Consider the following 15,430-nt stretch of genomic DNA (forward strand, 5'->3'; position numbering starts at 1 on the left):
AGCCCTTCTGGTCCAACGAGCCACACCGTCCAGCAACCCCTATATTTCACACTGGCTTACCGATGACAATTTACAATGATCAGTTAACCTACTAACCTGTACATTCTTGCTCTGTGGAATGAAACTGGGGCACCCGGAAGCCTAAGCACTCAGAAGGAGCACATACAATGTCGAATTTGAACTCTAACTCCTGAACGCGACAAGCTTTAATAGTGCCACACTAACCGCTATGCTACTATAGTGTCCAAGGTTAATAGTGACCTTTAACTGGATAAATGACAACATGCAGCAGAATACCAGTTAAAACCATCAGATTTTGCTGGTCCAACGTTGTTTCAAAATGGGCAGAATTAAAGGTTTTCAGCCACTTTGTAAAAATTGCTGCTAAATTAATGGGCTTAAATTGATTTAGTTGAAACCTTTTAGATGGCTTAAAAATCTAGTATCTTTTATTAATAGAACAAACAATAATCATCTCAACAGAAATAACACCTTGAGTTTTATTTGAGTGAAGCCTGCGCTGAATTGAAGGCCACATCTGCTTTTAAGCACAAGGAAAACACTCCTCACTACATGGCCCTTGCCACTGTACAATTTAATAGAAATGACCAGGGAGAATATTTCCAATTAAAGCTTTTCTTCTGTTCTAATGCAACAATTTTTATCATCTACAACACAACATTCCATAATATTTTAAACAATTAATATTTACAAACTGTTGACAGGCTTTTAAATAACTCATTTTGACAAAAATACTGTAAACTTTAAGTTACAAAACTAGCAAAAACACAGCGGGTGCAACAGTCATAACTGGCAATCATTAAAAAAAGACAGCTTAAGTCGTTTAAAATTCATCCATAGGACGATTGACTCAAGTTTATGATCAGTAGCTAATAAGGCTGTATACTTTGATGGCATACACAAACAGCTTGTGAATACAAAGTAATGTTTGCTGTATGATCAAGTCCAAGTTCCTTCAACCTGCTCCAATTCATAACATCAATATCATGTCATACAATCAATTTAAATTTCAGGTAATCCACAAATCACAATGTAGTAAAGCACAACTAATAAGTATGCTATTATTGCAACTTCACAATTCATCTTACATTGGTTCTGTTGATTGCAAGACATTGCATATATGAATGGTCCACTCCATCTTTTCAACTGAATACCAGCACCAGTATTTTCTGGTGCTTGACAGAATTACAGTAAGAATCAATTGTTTAGAATTAATGCAACTTTGTTCTAAATTCACAATGATCAGATTATAATATGGTCTACTGAAATACATGAAAAGCATAAATTCTGGGTTCAAAAAACCCTACCCAAACATTGTATTTGCTCTTTGGAGTTGAGAAGTTGATTTGCAACTTTATCAATGAGTACCATCATCATTACCTATTACAAATTTGTTAATCACCAGCTAATGTGTCATTTTTTCTCAAATCCAAGTTCAAAGGAATATCAGAACAGAAGCAGAAAAAAAATACACAAATTGAACTAAGATTGATCAATACATGAGACAAGGTCCAGAAATTAGTTGAAAGATTAATTGGATTCATGTAGATTTCTAAAGAAAATCTTACCATCAGCAGCAACTAGCATTATGAAAATTTAGTTGAAGGGCTATATGAACTCCAGCTATATGCCATTTAAAACCTTCACTGTAAAATACCATATGCAGCACATCAATTATAAGGAGAGCAAGACATAGAAATCAACCAGTTGCACAGCAGTACCAGGAAAAAATATCTCAACTACCTTCATAAAATTTAGCATTGCATAAATTAAATGGATTGCATGGGGATTCTTGCACATTAAAACATGAGGATTTGATTAATGCCCATAATTCTAATCCTCCAGGAATTTTGACACTTCATAATTCATGGTTCAAAGTACTTACTAATGTTCAATTTGTGCTGTAAGGCATAGGTTGTGGGTGCCATGATACCATACTCACCTTTGTCCAGACTCAGATTGTACAAGTCATACAGTAATCACTCAGTGCATATTCCATTATCCGACAGGTTTCAGATGCCTTGGTCTCAGTGGCTATTCCATTCATAAACTTCATATTTTTTGTACAATATTACTGACAGAAAAATCATTTAGATGGCATTAAATTGTTTAAATATTTTCAGCTTTCTGCTTGCACATTTTAAATAATTTGCACTAATTTCTTATAAATCCTGTTGAGATTTCATGTTATAAAATTAAGTAGCTATACCAATTCCAAATGTATCTGTTACAACTAGTTTCAAATTGTAAGTGAATAGCTCATTGTTAGCAGAGTAAACTCCTGTGGTTCCATTCTTAACTGTTCACATATCCACTTTTAGCTCTCAGCATGAATGGCACAAAGTTCCAAAGTGAAGAAGAGCAGTATGATGTAGACCACAGTTTGCAATGTCTCATCGTGAGTAATCCTCCATTGTAAATAAAAACTCAAATGCAGTTGATATATCAGCTCCTGAATTAGAAATGAAACCACAGGAAAGCTGACAAATCTGTTAGTATCCTTAAGTATAAATTTCAAATCTTTACCCAGCAGCAAACTCCATGACTAAATACAGTTTATCTGTTGTTGCTGATCACATTCTGATATTCAACATATTCAAAAAAGGCACTAAACATAAAATTTTGAAATATCATGTTGTGCTAGATGCACTATTGTGACTCATTTCCAACCACTCTTAGGACAGACATCAAAATGTTGGTATCAAATTCTGGGCATTATGGATATATTTGTGTTTTTTTTTGGACTGAGCCCTGAGTTGAGACTAGTTAAATTAATTTCACTTTGCACCATCTCAACCAGCATGGAGAAGTATCAGTAGCTCCTGCCAAATTTATGGAAAGATTCCAAAGGACAAGAGATATGATACACCCACTAAATCAACGACTTGTCAAATCCACTTAACGGTTAATGAGCTAGAAAAATAAATTCCAGTTGATTAATAATCAAGTATATACACCTTTCAATTAAGAAAGCAACTCAAGATTCTGTTCTCAGTTTATGTGGTACCAAATTATGAAGACTCGGGAGTTCAAAGAATGAGATCAACAAGCATTTAAGTACTCTGCCATTGCCTTGAATTCTGCGATAACTTTGAAAACATGGAAACAAAAGCCCAAGGGGGAAAGTACTGGAACATCATCCAGATAGTACAGAGTAGAAGTAGTAAGATAGATTGCTGAAACATGTTGGAACTGTATCATAGACCATGATATTGTTCACATTTGTCTGTCCTTTGTTTCTGTCTAAACACATATAAAATTCACTAAGTATAATTGATTGGAAACAAATAAATAAGTTTTGTTTTTTTAAGATACAAAGGTATGTCAACTGTAATCCTTAAACAGTTTATGGTGTAGTAGCAACTATTATAGTGCACATGTACACCACATTGGAATCAAGAACACTGATATGGATAGCACAGAATATTTAATCTGTTCTGAAGGCTCAATTACTGAAACAAGATAACTAATCGCGACAGCCACTTGAAAGGCAAGATCAAGTATATGTATCCAAAGTGATAATTGGGCTGGTTTCATTTTATACAAATAAAACTTTTAATTCTAAATATGCAAATTAAAGGTGTGTAGAGTTAATAAATATTCTGTTGTGCATGCCAATAAAATACAAGCCTTCTACAACATTTACCACAAAGAATCATAATTACATCAGTAAAGGCAAGGATTTTTTTTTTTTAAAAAGCAGAGTCTGGAAAAACTCCTGGTATTCAGGAAATGAACAAATGCAACAAAGTCTTATTTATCTGTACAAAAACATTTTAAAACTCTAATAAATACTGTTTGGTGGGTATCAGCTTTTACAATCAACAAGCAGATAGCCACAGGTGTATCGGCTCACTTCAAGCGAGAAGGGCAAAAAAGATCTAACAAGTTCATCTTCCCCGCAAGAAGGAGAAAATTATTTAATGTGCACTGGTCTGTCATCTGACTTTAGCCGCTTTCGCCTAGGTTGAACAAAGTCATCATCTGAATCCTCACTTATACGAGTTTCTTCTTCATGATCAGAATCCGATTCCATTAGAGGTGTAAAGGTTCTGTCTGGATAAACTTCCTGTAGCTTTGCTTCAAAATAACTTTCAAGAGCCTTTCCAGCTTGAGCCACTTCGGAGTCTGCCTAGAAAGTGAAACAGCCAAATGAGTTAATCTTAGTAATACAACAGTTTCTCCATAAGGCTTTGCTTAAAGTCTGGGTTCATTAGAAGATAGATCGGTCTGCAAACACATTCTCAATATGGTCTAAGAATACTTTTCTCATTTGGGAGAGGGATTAAAATCTTAATTATGCTTCAGACTCTTTGTGTCTGAGTAAGCGAGAAATCAAATGGTAACTGCTGGCAACTTTCCTTCTGTGGACTTCAGCAAGGATAGGATCACCTGTGAAGCCCTCCATGCTTTTAAGTTCACCTACAAGAACTCAATGCCTACAATCAAAATTTTCCACTTTAAGGGAGCAGAGAGCCATTAGCCCTCATTAGATGACACAGGCAAATCAGCAGCTCCAAGTAAGGAGTACATCCTGGTATGAATTTTCTGAAGCTTAGAACAGGCATACAAAATGAGCCCACATTTTAATTAGCTCTGAAAATATGTTTGGTGTATAAAATCTTCAAAATAAAGTGCACCCGGATTTAAACTTTTGTTGTTACATAATTTGTATCTGGAGACAACAGCCATACCCCATGTTAAGGAATATCTATAGATCTTAGAAATCTCAAAATTAAGGAAAGATTTTCATCATTATCCTCTTATAAGAGAGCTCCCATAAACATATTTGTTAATGCGGCAAGTCCACTTCCTGTACTAACACACTGACATAAAATATTAACACTTGTCACATGGTCACTAAACACTTACAAAGTTGTACAAATTAGGCAAAACATTTTAAGAGGCAAGTTCTGCATTATTTACATTAAGACCATAGTACAAGTCAGAAACGTATCTAGGATATAAACCGCATCTCAAAAACAAATTACACTTAAATGGTCTTTCATACAAGTGCATATCAATGCTTCCTATCCAACTATTGACATGACGGCATTGCAAGTAAATGGAGTCAACATGTACATGAGATTCTATAAACCAGGAGATGAATTCCCAGATCATGTTGTGAAATTGATTTTGGGATAAATGTTATTCAGGACAGTGCTTCTTTATTGAATAGTTATGAATTCATATTTAGAAATAATAACTAGTAGAACTGCTGTCTCACAACAATAACCTAGATTCAACCCTAATCTTGGGTGCTGTGTGTAGTCTGAATATTCCCCGTGATTGCATGGGTTTCCTCCCCGTGCTTTGGATTTCTCCCACATCCCAAAGGTGTGCTGGTTGGTAAACTAATTGGCAACTGTAAATAGCCCCTTAATGTGCAGCTGAGTGTCAGATTCTGGGAGTTGATGAGAATGACAGAAAAATAAAAGGAATTAAGGGAAAATAAAACGTGAACTCAGTTGGCCCCATTTCTATACTGAATGGCTTTATAACTACCCAATTACTGTCATAAGATCTTGGGGGTCTATTGAAACAAGGACCCAGTACTGAAAATTAACTTAGCACACAACCACTGCATTGTCACCACAGACAACATGATCAGTCTTTGGAGCTGACTTGAATCCATAACTTTAGATGTAGTTACTACCGGGCCCAAAATCACATTAAATTGTTAAATTTTATATATAAATACATAACAATACAGATACAGATGCATATTTCTTTTCCCAAACGCTTTTAACCAGGGAAATAATACTCTCAATGGCAGCAACATTACAACTATTACAGTTAGGAGTTTGTATCAAGCAATGAATATGGTCAGGATACCTCCATGGAGGGAAGTGGACTACCAATAATTCAGATTGAGACCTTTCACCTGGACTGAAAAAGTAGAGGGAAGATTTGGTCAAGATGGTGCCAAGCTACAACCTTCATTGACATTGTGGCTCAGTTTCAGATTTTTTTTAAAGTGTTTTAGGGTTTGTGCGGATGTTTTTCAGAACAGAGAGGGGAGCAAGGGGTCAGGTTATGATGTTAGGGGCAGGAACGTGGAGGAATGAGTCTCCATTTCTGCTCTGCATTCAAAGTACAGCGATGCTGATGTGGGACATCTGCTGAGTAGGCGGAATATCCAGCTGACAAACCAGTGCTGACAAAGACTGGTAGTTCCAAGGGTCAGCGAGTTGCCAGTGGGCTCTGGAATTGAAGTTCCATGTGGGCAGGAGGAATGAGGTCTAATGAACTCCTGGGTTCATGAATCAATGAGACCAGAGCTCGAGGCCCAGTGTTCAAGATCCCATTATCGGGGAGTCTAGAGTTTAATGCCAGCTGAACGGTGATCCGCTTGTCCTGTGGTCAATATCGAGAGTCGAATCTGAAGTCCTGGGTCTACAAATCTCTGAATTTGCTGGAGTAGTTGAAGGCCCACTGTCTGCATCCAAATCACAGTCTACTGGAGGCAGAAGAATAATTAGTGTCCTGGTTTTAGAAGACTATGTAGGTATGGAGATAGGAGGAAAGAATAAGGCTTGTTTTGCTGTTGGCTTTGTTGCTTGTTTTGTTCTGTGTTGTTCTGCTGAGCTCTCTGGGCATGTTATATTGGTGCCGGAATGTGCGGGTAACAATTGCGGCTGCCCCCAGTACACACTTGAATGCGTTGGTTGTAAATGCAAATGGCAAAATAAACTTGAATCTAGCCAGTACACAGGTAAGGGCGAGAAGTGGGGCAAGAGCTGGCAATTGATTCATGGATACAGATGGAGTGGTGATTGGAGGGTGGGGTTAGCAACAGACACTAGGAGGTGATACGTGAAGAATGGTGCACAGATGTGAACAGTGATAGGGCAGGGAAAAGGATATTAGAATGAATGGATTGCTAATAAGAAACTGAGTTCAGTAAAATCTTTAGAACAGCTGGCAGGTAATTTATTTTCCCCAAGTCTAGGAATTAAATGTTGAAATATTCAAAGAACACAAAGCATTAACTTTCTGCTGAATGCTAAGCAACTCTAACAGGGGATCTTCCGATCAATGATAAGAATTAAAAATTGGAAAGTGTTTCTTCCCTATTCCATCATATAAAAGAAATCTCTCCAAGGGAAAACAGAAATGTTAAAACCAATTACTCCAAATTCAAGGCGAGGGTATAAAGTGATTTAATATTTGTTTCAGTTAAACTGAATGTTTTCCTTTGAAGACACCCAACAAAAAAAAATCCTGATCATGCAAAAATATACGTGTACGCTGAAGCTCGCTTAACTCCCCAAATATACTTAAGATGAATGAACAAGCCAATACTGTATCATTATGACGTTCAGTTTTTCATGCCATTCCAATGAGAATGCCAATTAATGCAAAAAATAGTACAAATCCATAGGTGTAAGGTGCAAAGACACAAACCTTTACTCATTAGTCTTACTCGTGCTCCTTGAATTTGACCCAAAGCGAAAGCCTAATATCACACCACAGTGAATTTGATCCAATTCAAGTGCAGTGGCTATTGCTAGATTTTTGGCCATGCCTTAGTGAAGTACTATTTCTCATCATCATATGTAATATTCTAAATCAACAACAAGATTCAACTGATTACAGGCTGAAGAGAAAGGAACAGGTTGGTCAAAAGCAGGGGTTATGTTTTACCTTGGTTCTCATTTCCCTTTCTTTGGTCCCCATGAAGACTTGAGGACCATTTTGAACCCCAGGTAATAGGGTAACCTTTATGAGACAACAAAATTCATAACATAAATTTGTTTTATGTTGCATGGATATAGATAAACATCAAAAAAGCTTCCTTAATATCTGTACCATTTACCCTGTTCAGTGCATACTGTATCTGCACCACAGAGAAAATGCATCTTTTTTCAAAGGACCAAAAAGTTAAGAATATAAAGCACTTAGCTTTGCAAGCAACCAAAATCAGAGTACCTGTAACATGTACAAAGGGGAGGGGGGGAGAAAATTATCTGTAGAGAATGGTAGTGGCAGTGGTGATTTTGTGGGTGAGGGGATGGTAGGAAAGAAAAATGCTGGGCAAGGGGAAAAAAAGATCTTCACAGCTTATTGGATCTGTAAAACTGGTATCCATATTTGCAATATTCTACAGAAATCTTTGTAGATCATATATGGCACTATACCAAACCACCAGAAAATCTACCCATGGATATTAATTAGGCTACCCATCACAATGACAAACATCCCCTGCAAATGACTAATCTTGTTTCCATGGCTGTAGGTTGCTAAGAAAGAACAAAATCAGTATAAACTATCAAAGAATACATGTGCACATGGCCATAACAGTGACATGAATAAACGACTGCCTATCCAAGAGTACAATTGAGTAGGCATTAATTACTGACAAGATGCAATGAATAGGATACTATGGGAATCGGTATTTTGCAACTCTTAATTTATATAGTAACTGAGAAAAGGGCAAAGATTTAGTGCTAAGTTTGCTGGATCAAGGTATCCAAGAAAATGAGTCATAAAGATCTGATGAATGGAGTATATTGCAGAAATAACAAAGCCCACTTTGACAGAAAAAGTATTTATCTGAATGATAACTAAATGCAGAACTTGAACAGAATTATCTGGATGATATCCACAATGCTCATACTGCAGGTACCAGAAGGAATTAGGAAACCTAACAATGTTTTCAATACTTGTGGGAAAAGTTAAAATATATAGGGCATCGGTGAGATACACAGATTCTTATATAATATTTTTAAAAGAATATATATATTCTTTTTAAAATATTACACTGAGAGTTGCATGTGCATAAGCAAAGAGACCCTGAGCTTTGATCTGTCAAAATAATCACACTGTGGTCTTAAATAAATAAATAAATAAATACCCAAGCTCAAATAAATTTGGTGAGGCCTCTATCGAATCACATCTAATCAAGATAACTTAAACCACAGGTGTATATCACTTCTGCTGCAAACACAAGACCTGATGTGGTCAAATTTACCACACAAAGCAAATAACCAGCAAATCTAACTTTAAAACCACTTCTGGAATAATTCCAGTTAAGCAATAATTTAAGCAGTTAATGCAGCACTGAGGCATTCCAGATTGTGGGAAGGAATTTAAATGTATTTTGCCAAAAACATATCTTGGCATTGATCGTACAATGCCAATTTTAAAATGTCATTATACTTATTCAACTTATTCATTCAACTTATTTTGAACTTTTTATCACTTGAAAAGCTTGGTTTCTGCTATTTGTCTTACTTTAGATAAATAATGCACCTTATGAAAAGTTATTATTTCTAAGGTCAGCTGAAAATTGTTAACTACTTAGCCAAATTGAAAGAACAACCATAAAAGGATGATAAAACAAAGTTTGCTGAAATATTTTCTGTCAGGACACAGGATACAAGTTTGTTTTGAAGCTGAAAGTTCATTCACACAAAATTACTTGTAAAATAGTCACTAAACTCAATAACTATACACCAACATAACACTCAATATCTCCTCCACATATCTAACATCCTTTAATTCCTTTCAACTTCAGTAATAATCCAGCTTTACCAAAATACAGGTGTAATAAGCTACTGTTACGTAGCATGTAGTGGGGTGTACCCCTGAGAGCTTTGGCATTTTTGTTAATTAATTAATTCAAATATACTCTTTTCAACTTCAATGAATGATAAATATATCAAAGTATATATTACTGCTAATAGTACCCTCTCAATTTAGTTAGCATTCTTGAAAACTGTTGAATCTTCCAGTGCTTCTATTTTTTTGTATTATGGACACCCAAGTGCATGAATTGCAGTCCAAACCCAGTTCTATTTTGCAAATTACAGGATTTCTACTCCTGTTTAAATCCTTTGACTGCAGTGTATAAACACCAAGGCACATGATTTCTGCCTCTAAAGAGGACAAAGGCAACAGGCACAAGGACCACTATAATCTGCAAGTAATCTTTCAAGTTATATATCATATGACTTGTAAGGACAATTCATCCTTTAATTCTGTGTTTAAATCTTGAAATTCTGCATCTAAAAGCACTATGGAACTGTGTTCACCAGATAAACTACAAAGTTAGCAGTTAAACATTTTTCACCACACTCCCATGTTTCTCAAGTGAAATTAGGGATGAACAATAAATGCTAACTTTGCCAGCAGAATCCTTAATATGTGAATTAATACACTAATTTTCCCACATTTTAGAAGGCCTCCATTTTTAAAAACTAAATTGTACCCTTATTAAGTCTAGCAACTTTGCCAATTTCCTTTTTTGTTACATTACTGCTGTTTGCTTTGAATGTAGTCATGAAATTACCGATGAATGTCATTACAGAACTTTTGCACATGCAAATACCATTACCTTCAAATACCATTATTTTTGCTAAACACTTCAATAATGTTGAAAATGCATCAAATTATACTAATGTTTTACATGTTTTGTTTCCAAATGCAATTTGTTTTTACACAGTTTATCATAGCAACGGAACTCGGAAATGTTGGTGTGCTTCAAGAACTTACATGTGCAAATTCACAAGTAATACTTACTTCATTGAATTTTTCACAGTTTTTGAAAATGAGCCTTACATCAGCCACAAAGGTTTCTGGTGTTTGGTAATGCTGAGAGTGTTTTTTCTGCAATTTTGTTTTCACTCTGGATAAATCCATTGGATTTTTAATAATTCTGTAGTAATCAGGAACCTAGAGAGACAAAGGAAGATTGATTTCTCTTCAACGCACATTCAAAGCCTAAATAACATTTTGACAAAATGGAATAAAATGTAGTTCTACGATAGACTCACTGATATAAAAAAGTGCTTTTCATTTGCATCGATTCTTTAAAATAATTACTTCACGGCATTGTATCTCTAATTTTTAATAAACAAAAACAGTGCATTTCAGAACATCGATGATGCTGAAGCAAAGCTGATTTCAGAAACAAGAACAAAGCTTGATTTAAATAAATAGTGAAGCTTAAAAGGGATCATGGAGAAGGTGGTGATAACCAGATGTAGGATAAGGGGAAAATTTCAGGGCTCTGTCTTCAATCAACTTTGGTTGGAGTCAATGACATCCATCTTCCACAGTTCAGCTAGAGAAGATAACTGTTCATCCCAAAACAAGTTGGTTTTTAGGAACATTGGAAATGACTGCATCATAGGTGATAAAACGAAGGGATACTGAGCTCCACATCTGGAAATATTGTCACTGTATGAATAACAATTAAAGTCCTAAGGAAATCTTGGGCAAAAATTCAAATGCTAGAAGGCTGTGATCTAAATGCTTCTGTATAATCCAACAGATACAAGTGGATCTTAGTGAAGGCAGTTGTACTGAGTTGACAATGGAAGATGTGCGGTCAATTAAAAGGAGGTAAGCATGAAGCATAAAAAAAATGCAATTTTTATAAGTGGATACTGTAGTGTTGCATGGGAAACGTAATGAACTGTGGGAGAACTGTTGTTACTTCCAAAATAACACCCAAAGACTCAAGAACAAGGAGGTTGAATGTGGTGTGATAGTTTGCAAAGGTGGATGTTTAAGGGGATATGATGCTGCTGCTGTTTTAAAATAGTACCTGAACAACTTCAGCCAGTGTGGAGGCAGAGGGAGGGAGAGGGAATAAGTCATGTGGTCATAATTTACTGGAAAGTGGGATAATGGGGAGTAGCAAACATCATGGATGCCACAAGCTCAGAAGGAGAACATGAGAAGATTAAAAAAAACAATGGTACAAGCAGTAAATTGCTAGTTTCTCACCCTATTCATCATTTATTCTTGGCATTGCAGAACATTTAACACCAAGGCTGGTAATGGACTTAAAAAGCTGAGATCTGGTGGGGGGGGTGGGGGGGGGGGGGGGGCGGGGGGGAGTTGCAGATAGTGGGGATTCTTCAGTTCCTTTCCTTTCTAGGTTTCTAGAGTTAATGAGTACAATTTAGTTTTCCACCATATGGGGGACGTGGAGGCTTTAAGAGGTAATATATGCACCAGTTGTGCAACAAAACTCTGAAATCTAAATATACTGGGTTTGTCGAAGGGCAAATATGATGGCAGAGGATTCTGATTAGGTTGCAAAGTAGTCAATGTTTTGAGGGAAAAAAGCATCCAAGGTGAAGGAAGAGCAAATATACAAATGATTAAATAGCTGTAGGCTACTCAGCCTCTGGTCTACTTTTCCCATTAAAGAAAATCATAGCAGATTCAATTAAAATTTCAACTCCAATATTTTCATCTTCCAAATAATTTTTCACAAATTTTCTTATCAAGTATTTACCTACCGTTACCTTTAAATATATAAAAGCTTTTATTAAAAAAAAAGTCAGAAGGCATCTCTTCATCTTAATGACCTGGCTTGAAAGTACAAATTGTTGGGTAGGATTGATACAACTGGCAATGCAACCTGTCGAATTTCCCCTTGTAGGCATGAGGAAAATGGCCACTTGAGGGTGAAGTGACGTGTACCAACGAGTAGTGCATGCTTCCTACTACAGGGTAGTAGGGTCATCGCTAAAAGTGCATTGAAGTTGACTAAATTGTCAACTACAAGATTTACAGTGCACACACTGTCCCGTTAATATTTTAGTACAACATACAGTAGCTACTGCAGTGAGTACACATCTCAGTATTCTCACATTAAGGATAAATATTTAATTAAGTGTCAGAAAATGGGCACCAAATTTGGAAGTAAAACATAATCTATAAACCCACAGATCTGACTATGGGACTGCAAGTTGACCTCCAAATTTAGTCATATGAAGGTCAAGACTCAATTCAGACATCTCAACTGAGAGAGAATGTGAATAGTGTCAAGGCAGCCACAGAGTGCTGTAGCTGCAATTCATTATTACTTTCAGTGATGATCCTGCTCCCTGTAGTAGGCAGCATGCCAGCATGCATTTGACAATTGTTGGTAAAGTTACTTCACCCTCCAGTGGCCATTTTCTACATGCTTACAAGGAGAAATTTGACAGGAAATGTACAGTACTGTGCAAAAGTCCTAGGCACATATACAGTGCCTATTACAGTGCCTATAAGTATTATTCACCACCACCACCACCCCCCATAAGTTTTCATGTTTTATAACAATGGATCACAATGAATTTAATTTGGCTTTTGTTTTGGCATTGATCAATAGAAAAAGAATTTTTCCAAAGTGAAAGCAGATCTCAAAGTGATCTAAATTAATTACAAATAATTGAACACTATTCACTCCTTTAATATTAAACAGTGGTGCAGCCAATTGGTTTTAGATGTCACATAATTAGTTAAATGGGGATCTGTTTTTGGAGACTGGTGTGCAGTCAATGTGTTTCAATTGACTGTAGTAAAAATACATCTGTATCTGGAAGGTCCAACTGCTGGTGAGTCAACAATATACTGTACCATGAAGACAAAAGAACACCCCAAGTAGCTTTGCAAAAAGGTTATTGAAAAGCACGTCAAGAGATGGATACAAGTAATTTTCCAAGTCACTGAATATTCCTTGGAGTACAGTTAAGTCAGTCATCAAGAAATGGAAAGAATATGGCACAGCTGTAAATTTGCCTACAGCAGGCTGTCCTCAAAAACTGAGTGACCATGCAAGAAGAGGACTAGTGAGGGAGGCCACCAAGAGACCTATGACAACTCTGGAGGAGCTACAAGCTTCAGTGGTGGAGATGGGGGAGACTGCGCATATAACAACTGTTGCCCGGGTGCTTCACCAGTCGCAGCTTTATAGGAGAGTGGCAAAGAGAAAGCCACTGTTGAAAAAAAACTCACATGAAATCTTGACTAGAGTTTGCCAGAAGGCATGTGGAAGACTCTGAGGTCAGTTGGAAGAAGGTTTCATGGGCTGATGAAACCAAAATTGAGCTTTTGGTTCAGACTAAATGCTATAAGCCAAACATTGCACATCAAAAATGCACAATCCCTACCATGAAGCATGGTCGTGGCTGCATCAAGCTGTGGGGATGTTTCACTGCAGCAGTCCCCGGAAGGCTTGTGAGAGTAGAGGGTAAAATGAATGCAGCAAAATACAAGGAAATCCTGGAGGAAAATCTAATCCAGTCTGCAAGAGAACTACTACTTGGGAGATTTATTTTTCAGCAAGACGCTGACCCCAAGCATAAAGCCAAAGTGACACAGGAATGGCTTGAAAACAACAAATTTAATGCCCTGGAGCAACTAAGTCAGAGTCCAGACCTCAATCCAATTGAGAATTTGTGGCTGGACTTGAAAAAGGCTGTTCACTCATGATCTCCATGCATTCTGACAGTTTGAGCAGTTCTGTAAAGAATGGGGAAAAATTGCACTGTCCAGATGTGCAAGCTGGTAAGAGCCCATTCACACCGACTCAAGGCTGTAATTGCCACTAAAGATGCATCTACTAAATACTAACTTGAAAGGGGGTGAACAGTTATGCAATCAGATGTTTTATATTTGTAACTAATTTAGATCTATTTGTAGACGTTTGTTTTCACTTTGACATGAGTTTTTTCCTGTTGATGTGTCAAAAAAAAAAAGCCAAATTAAATCCACTGTGATTCAATATTGTAAAACAATAAAACATGATATCTGGGGGGGGGGGGGGTTGAATACCTTTTATAAGCACTGTATATAAGCTAGGGTGCACAATACTTTTGCACAGTACTGTATTTGTCAACGTGGAGTGGAGAGCAAGTTTATAAATCTAGCAGGAGCAAAGAATGTTGGAATTGGGAAGAATGGAGCACCACAGGAGGGGTGTGGGACAGATGGCAGAGATTGAGTGCCAGGAACAGCTGGTGGTACAGGTTCAGGCACACAACCCCAAGATACCTGGCAAAAACATTTGATTCCAAATGATTGGTTTATAAGATCATTACAGAATGTAGCGCTGGTGCTTCCCACTCCATCCCCTTTCCCAACCACGATTCCCCTCCTTGCCCCATTCCTACTCTCAGTCTGCAAATAAAGAGCCATATCAGAATCAGGTTTATCACTCAGAGGTACAGCCACAGTACAGCTCAATACATGAAATAACTACATTACTGTGCAAAAGTTTGACACCCTAGCTATCTATATATCCATATCTAATTATATATAAAGACTTCTGCACAGTATTGTAGTTCTTACATTTATTCCAAATAATGTAGATTCTAACAAGAAATCATTTAGAATCTCTTCTACTCTCCCCATATGCTCCCTAACTTTAAAGTTGTTTCCAAAATATTCTGTTGCTTTATTTCTTGTGCTTTTATCTCGAACGCAGATGTGGCACAATGATGACTAAGTGATATTTAACATAAGAGCCCTGAAATGTGTAAACACTTCAGAAACTGAATAAAGCTCCAAAACATATATACTTACAGATGAAGGAACAGGTTCTTGGAATGCAATGCTCATTTCATGACAGTACAGATATAATAAGAGACGTTCTGATTTCTAAAATACAAGAGGAAAGCAGTAT

General features: G+C 36.7%; 1 protein-coding gene across 2 annotated transcripts in view; it reads right to left on the reverse strand.

The window, feature by feature from the left end:
- Nucleotides 1-420: 420 nt before the first annotated feature.
- Nucleotides 421-15,430, reverse strand: part of trim33 (tripartite motif containing 33) — a 199,205-nt gene continuing 184,195 nt past the window's right edge. Inside the window, exons 17-20 of one of the 2 annotated variants that reach the window (XM_073054071.1) lie at nt 15,331-15,405; nt 10,546-10,698; nt 7,669-7,743; nt 421-4,153 (exon numbers count right to left, since the gene is read on the reverse strand). In XM_073054071.1, coding sequence (XP_072910172.1) covers nt 3,938-4,153; nt 7,669-7,743; nt 10,546-10,698; nt 15,331-15,405 — 519 coding nt within the window. In that variant the 3' untranslated portion in view covers nt 421-3,937. The remainder of the gene's footprint in view (nt 4,154-7,668; nt 7,744-10,545; nt 10,699-15,330; nt 15,406-15,430) is intronic. The other variant, XM_073054072.1, reaches the window with a different exon arrangement.

The sequence above is a fragment of the Hemitrygon akajei genome, chromosome 8 (genome assembly GCF_048418815.1).
Source record: "Hemitrygon akajei chromosome 8, sHemAka1.3, whole genome shotgun sequence".
NCBI lineage: Eukaryota > Metazoa > Chordata > Chondrichthyes > Myliobatiformes > Dasyatidae > Hemitrygon > Hemitrygon akajei.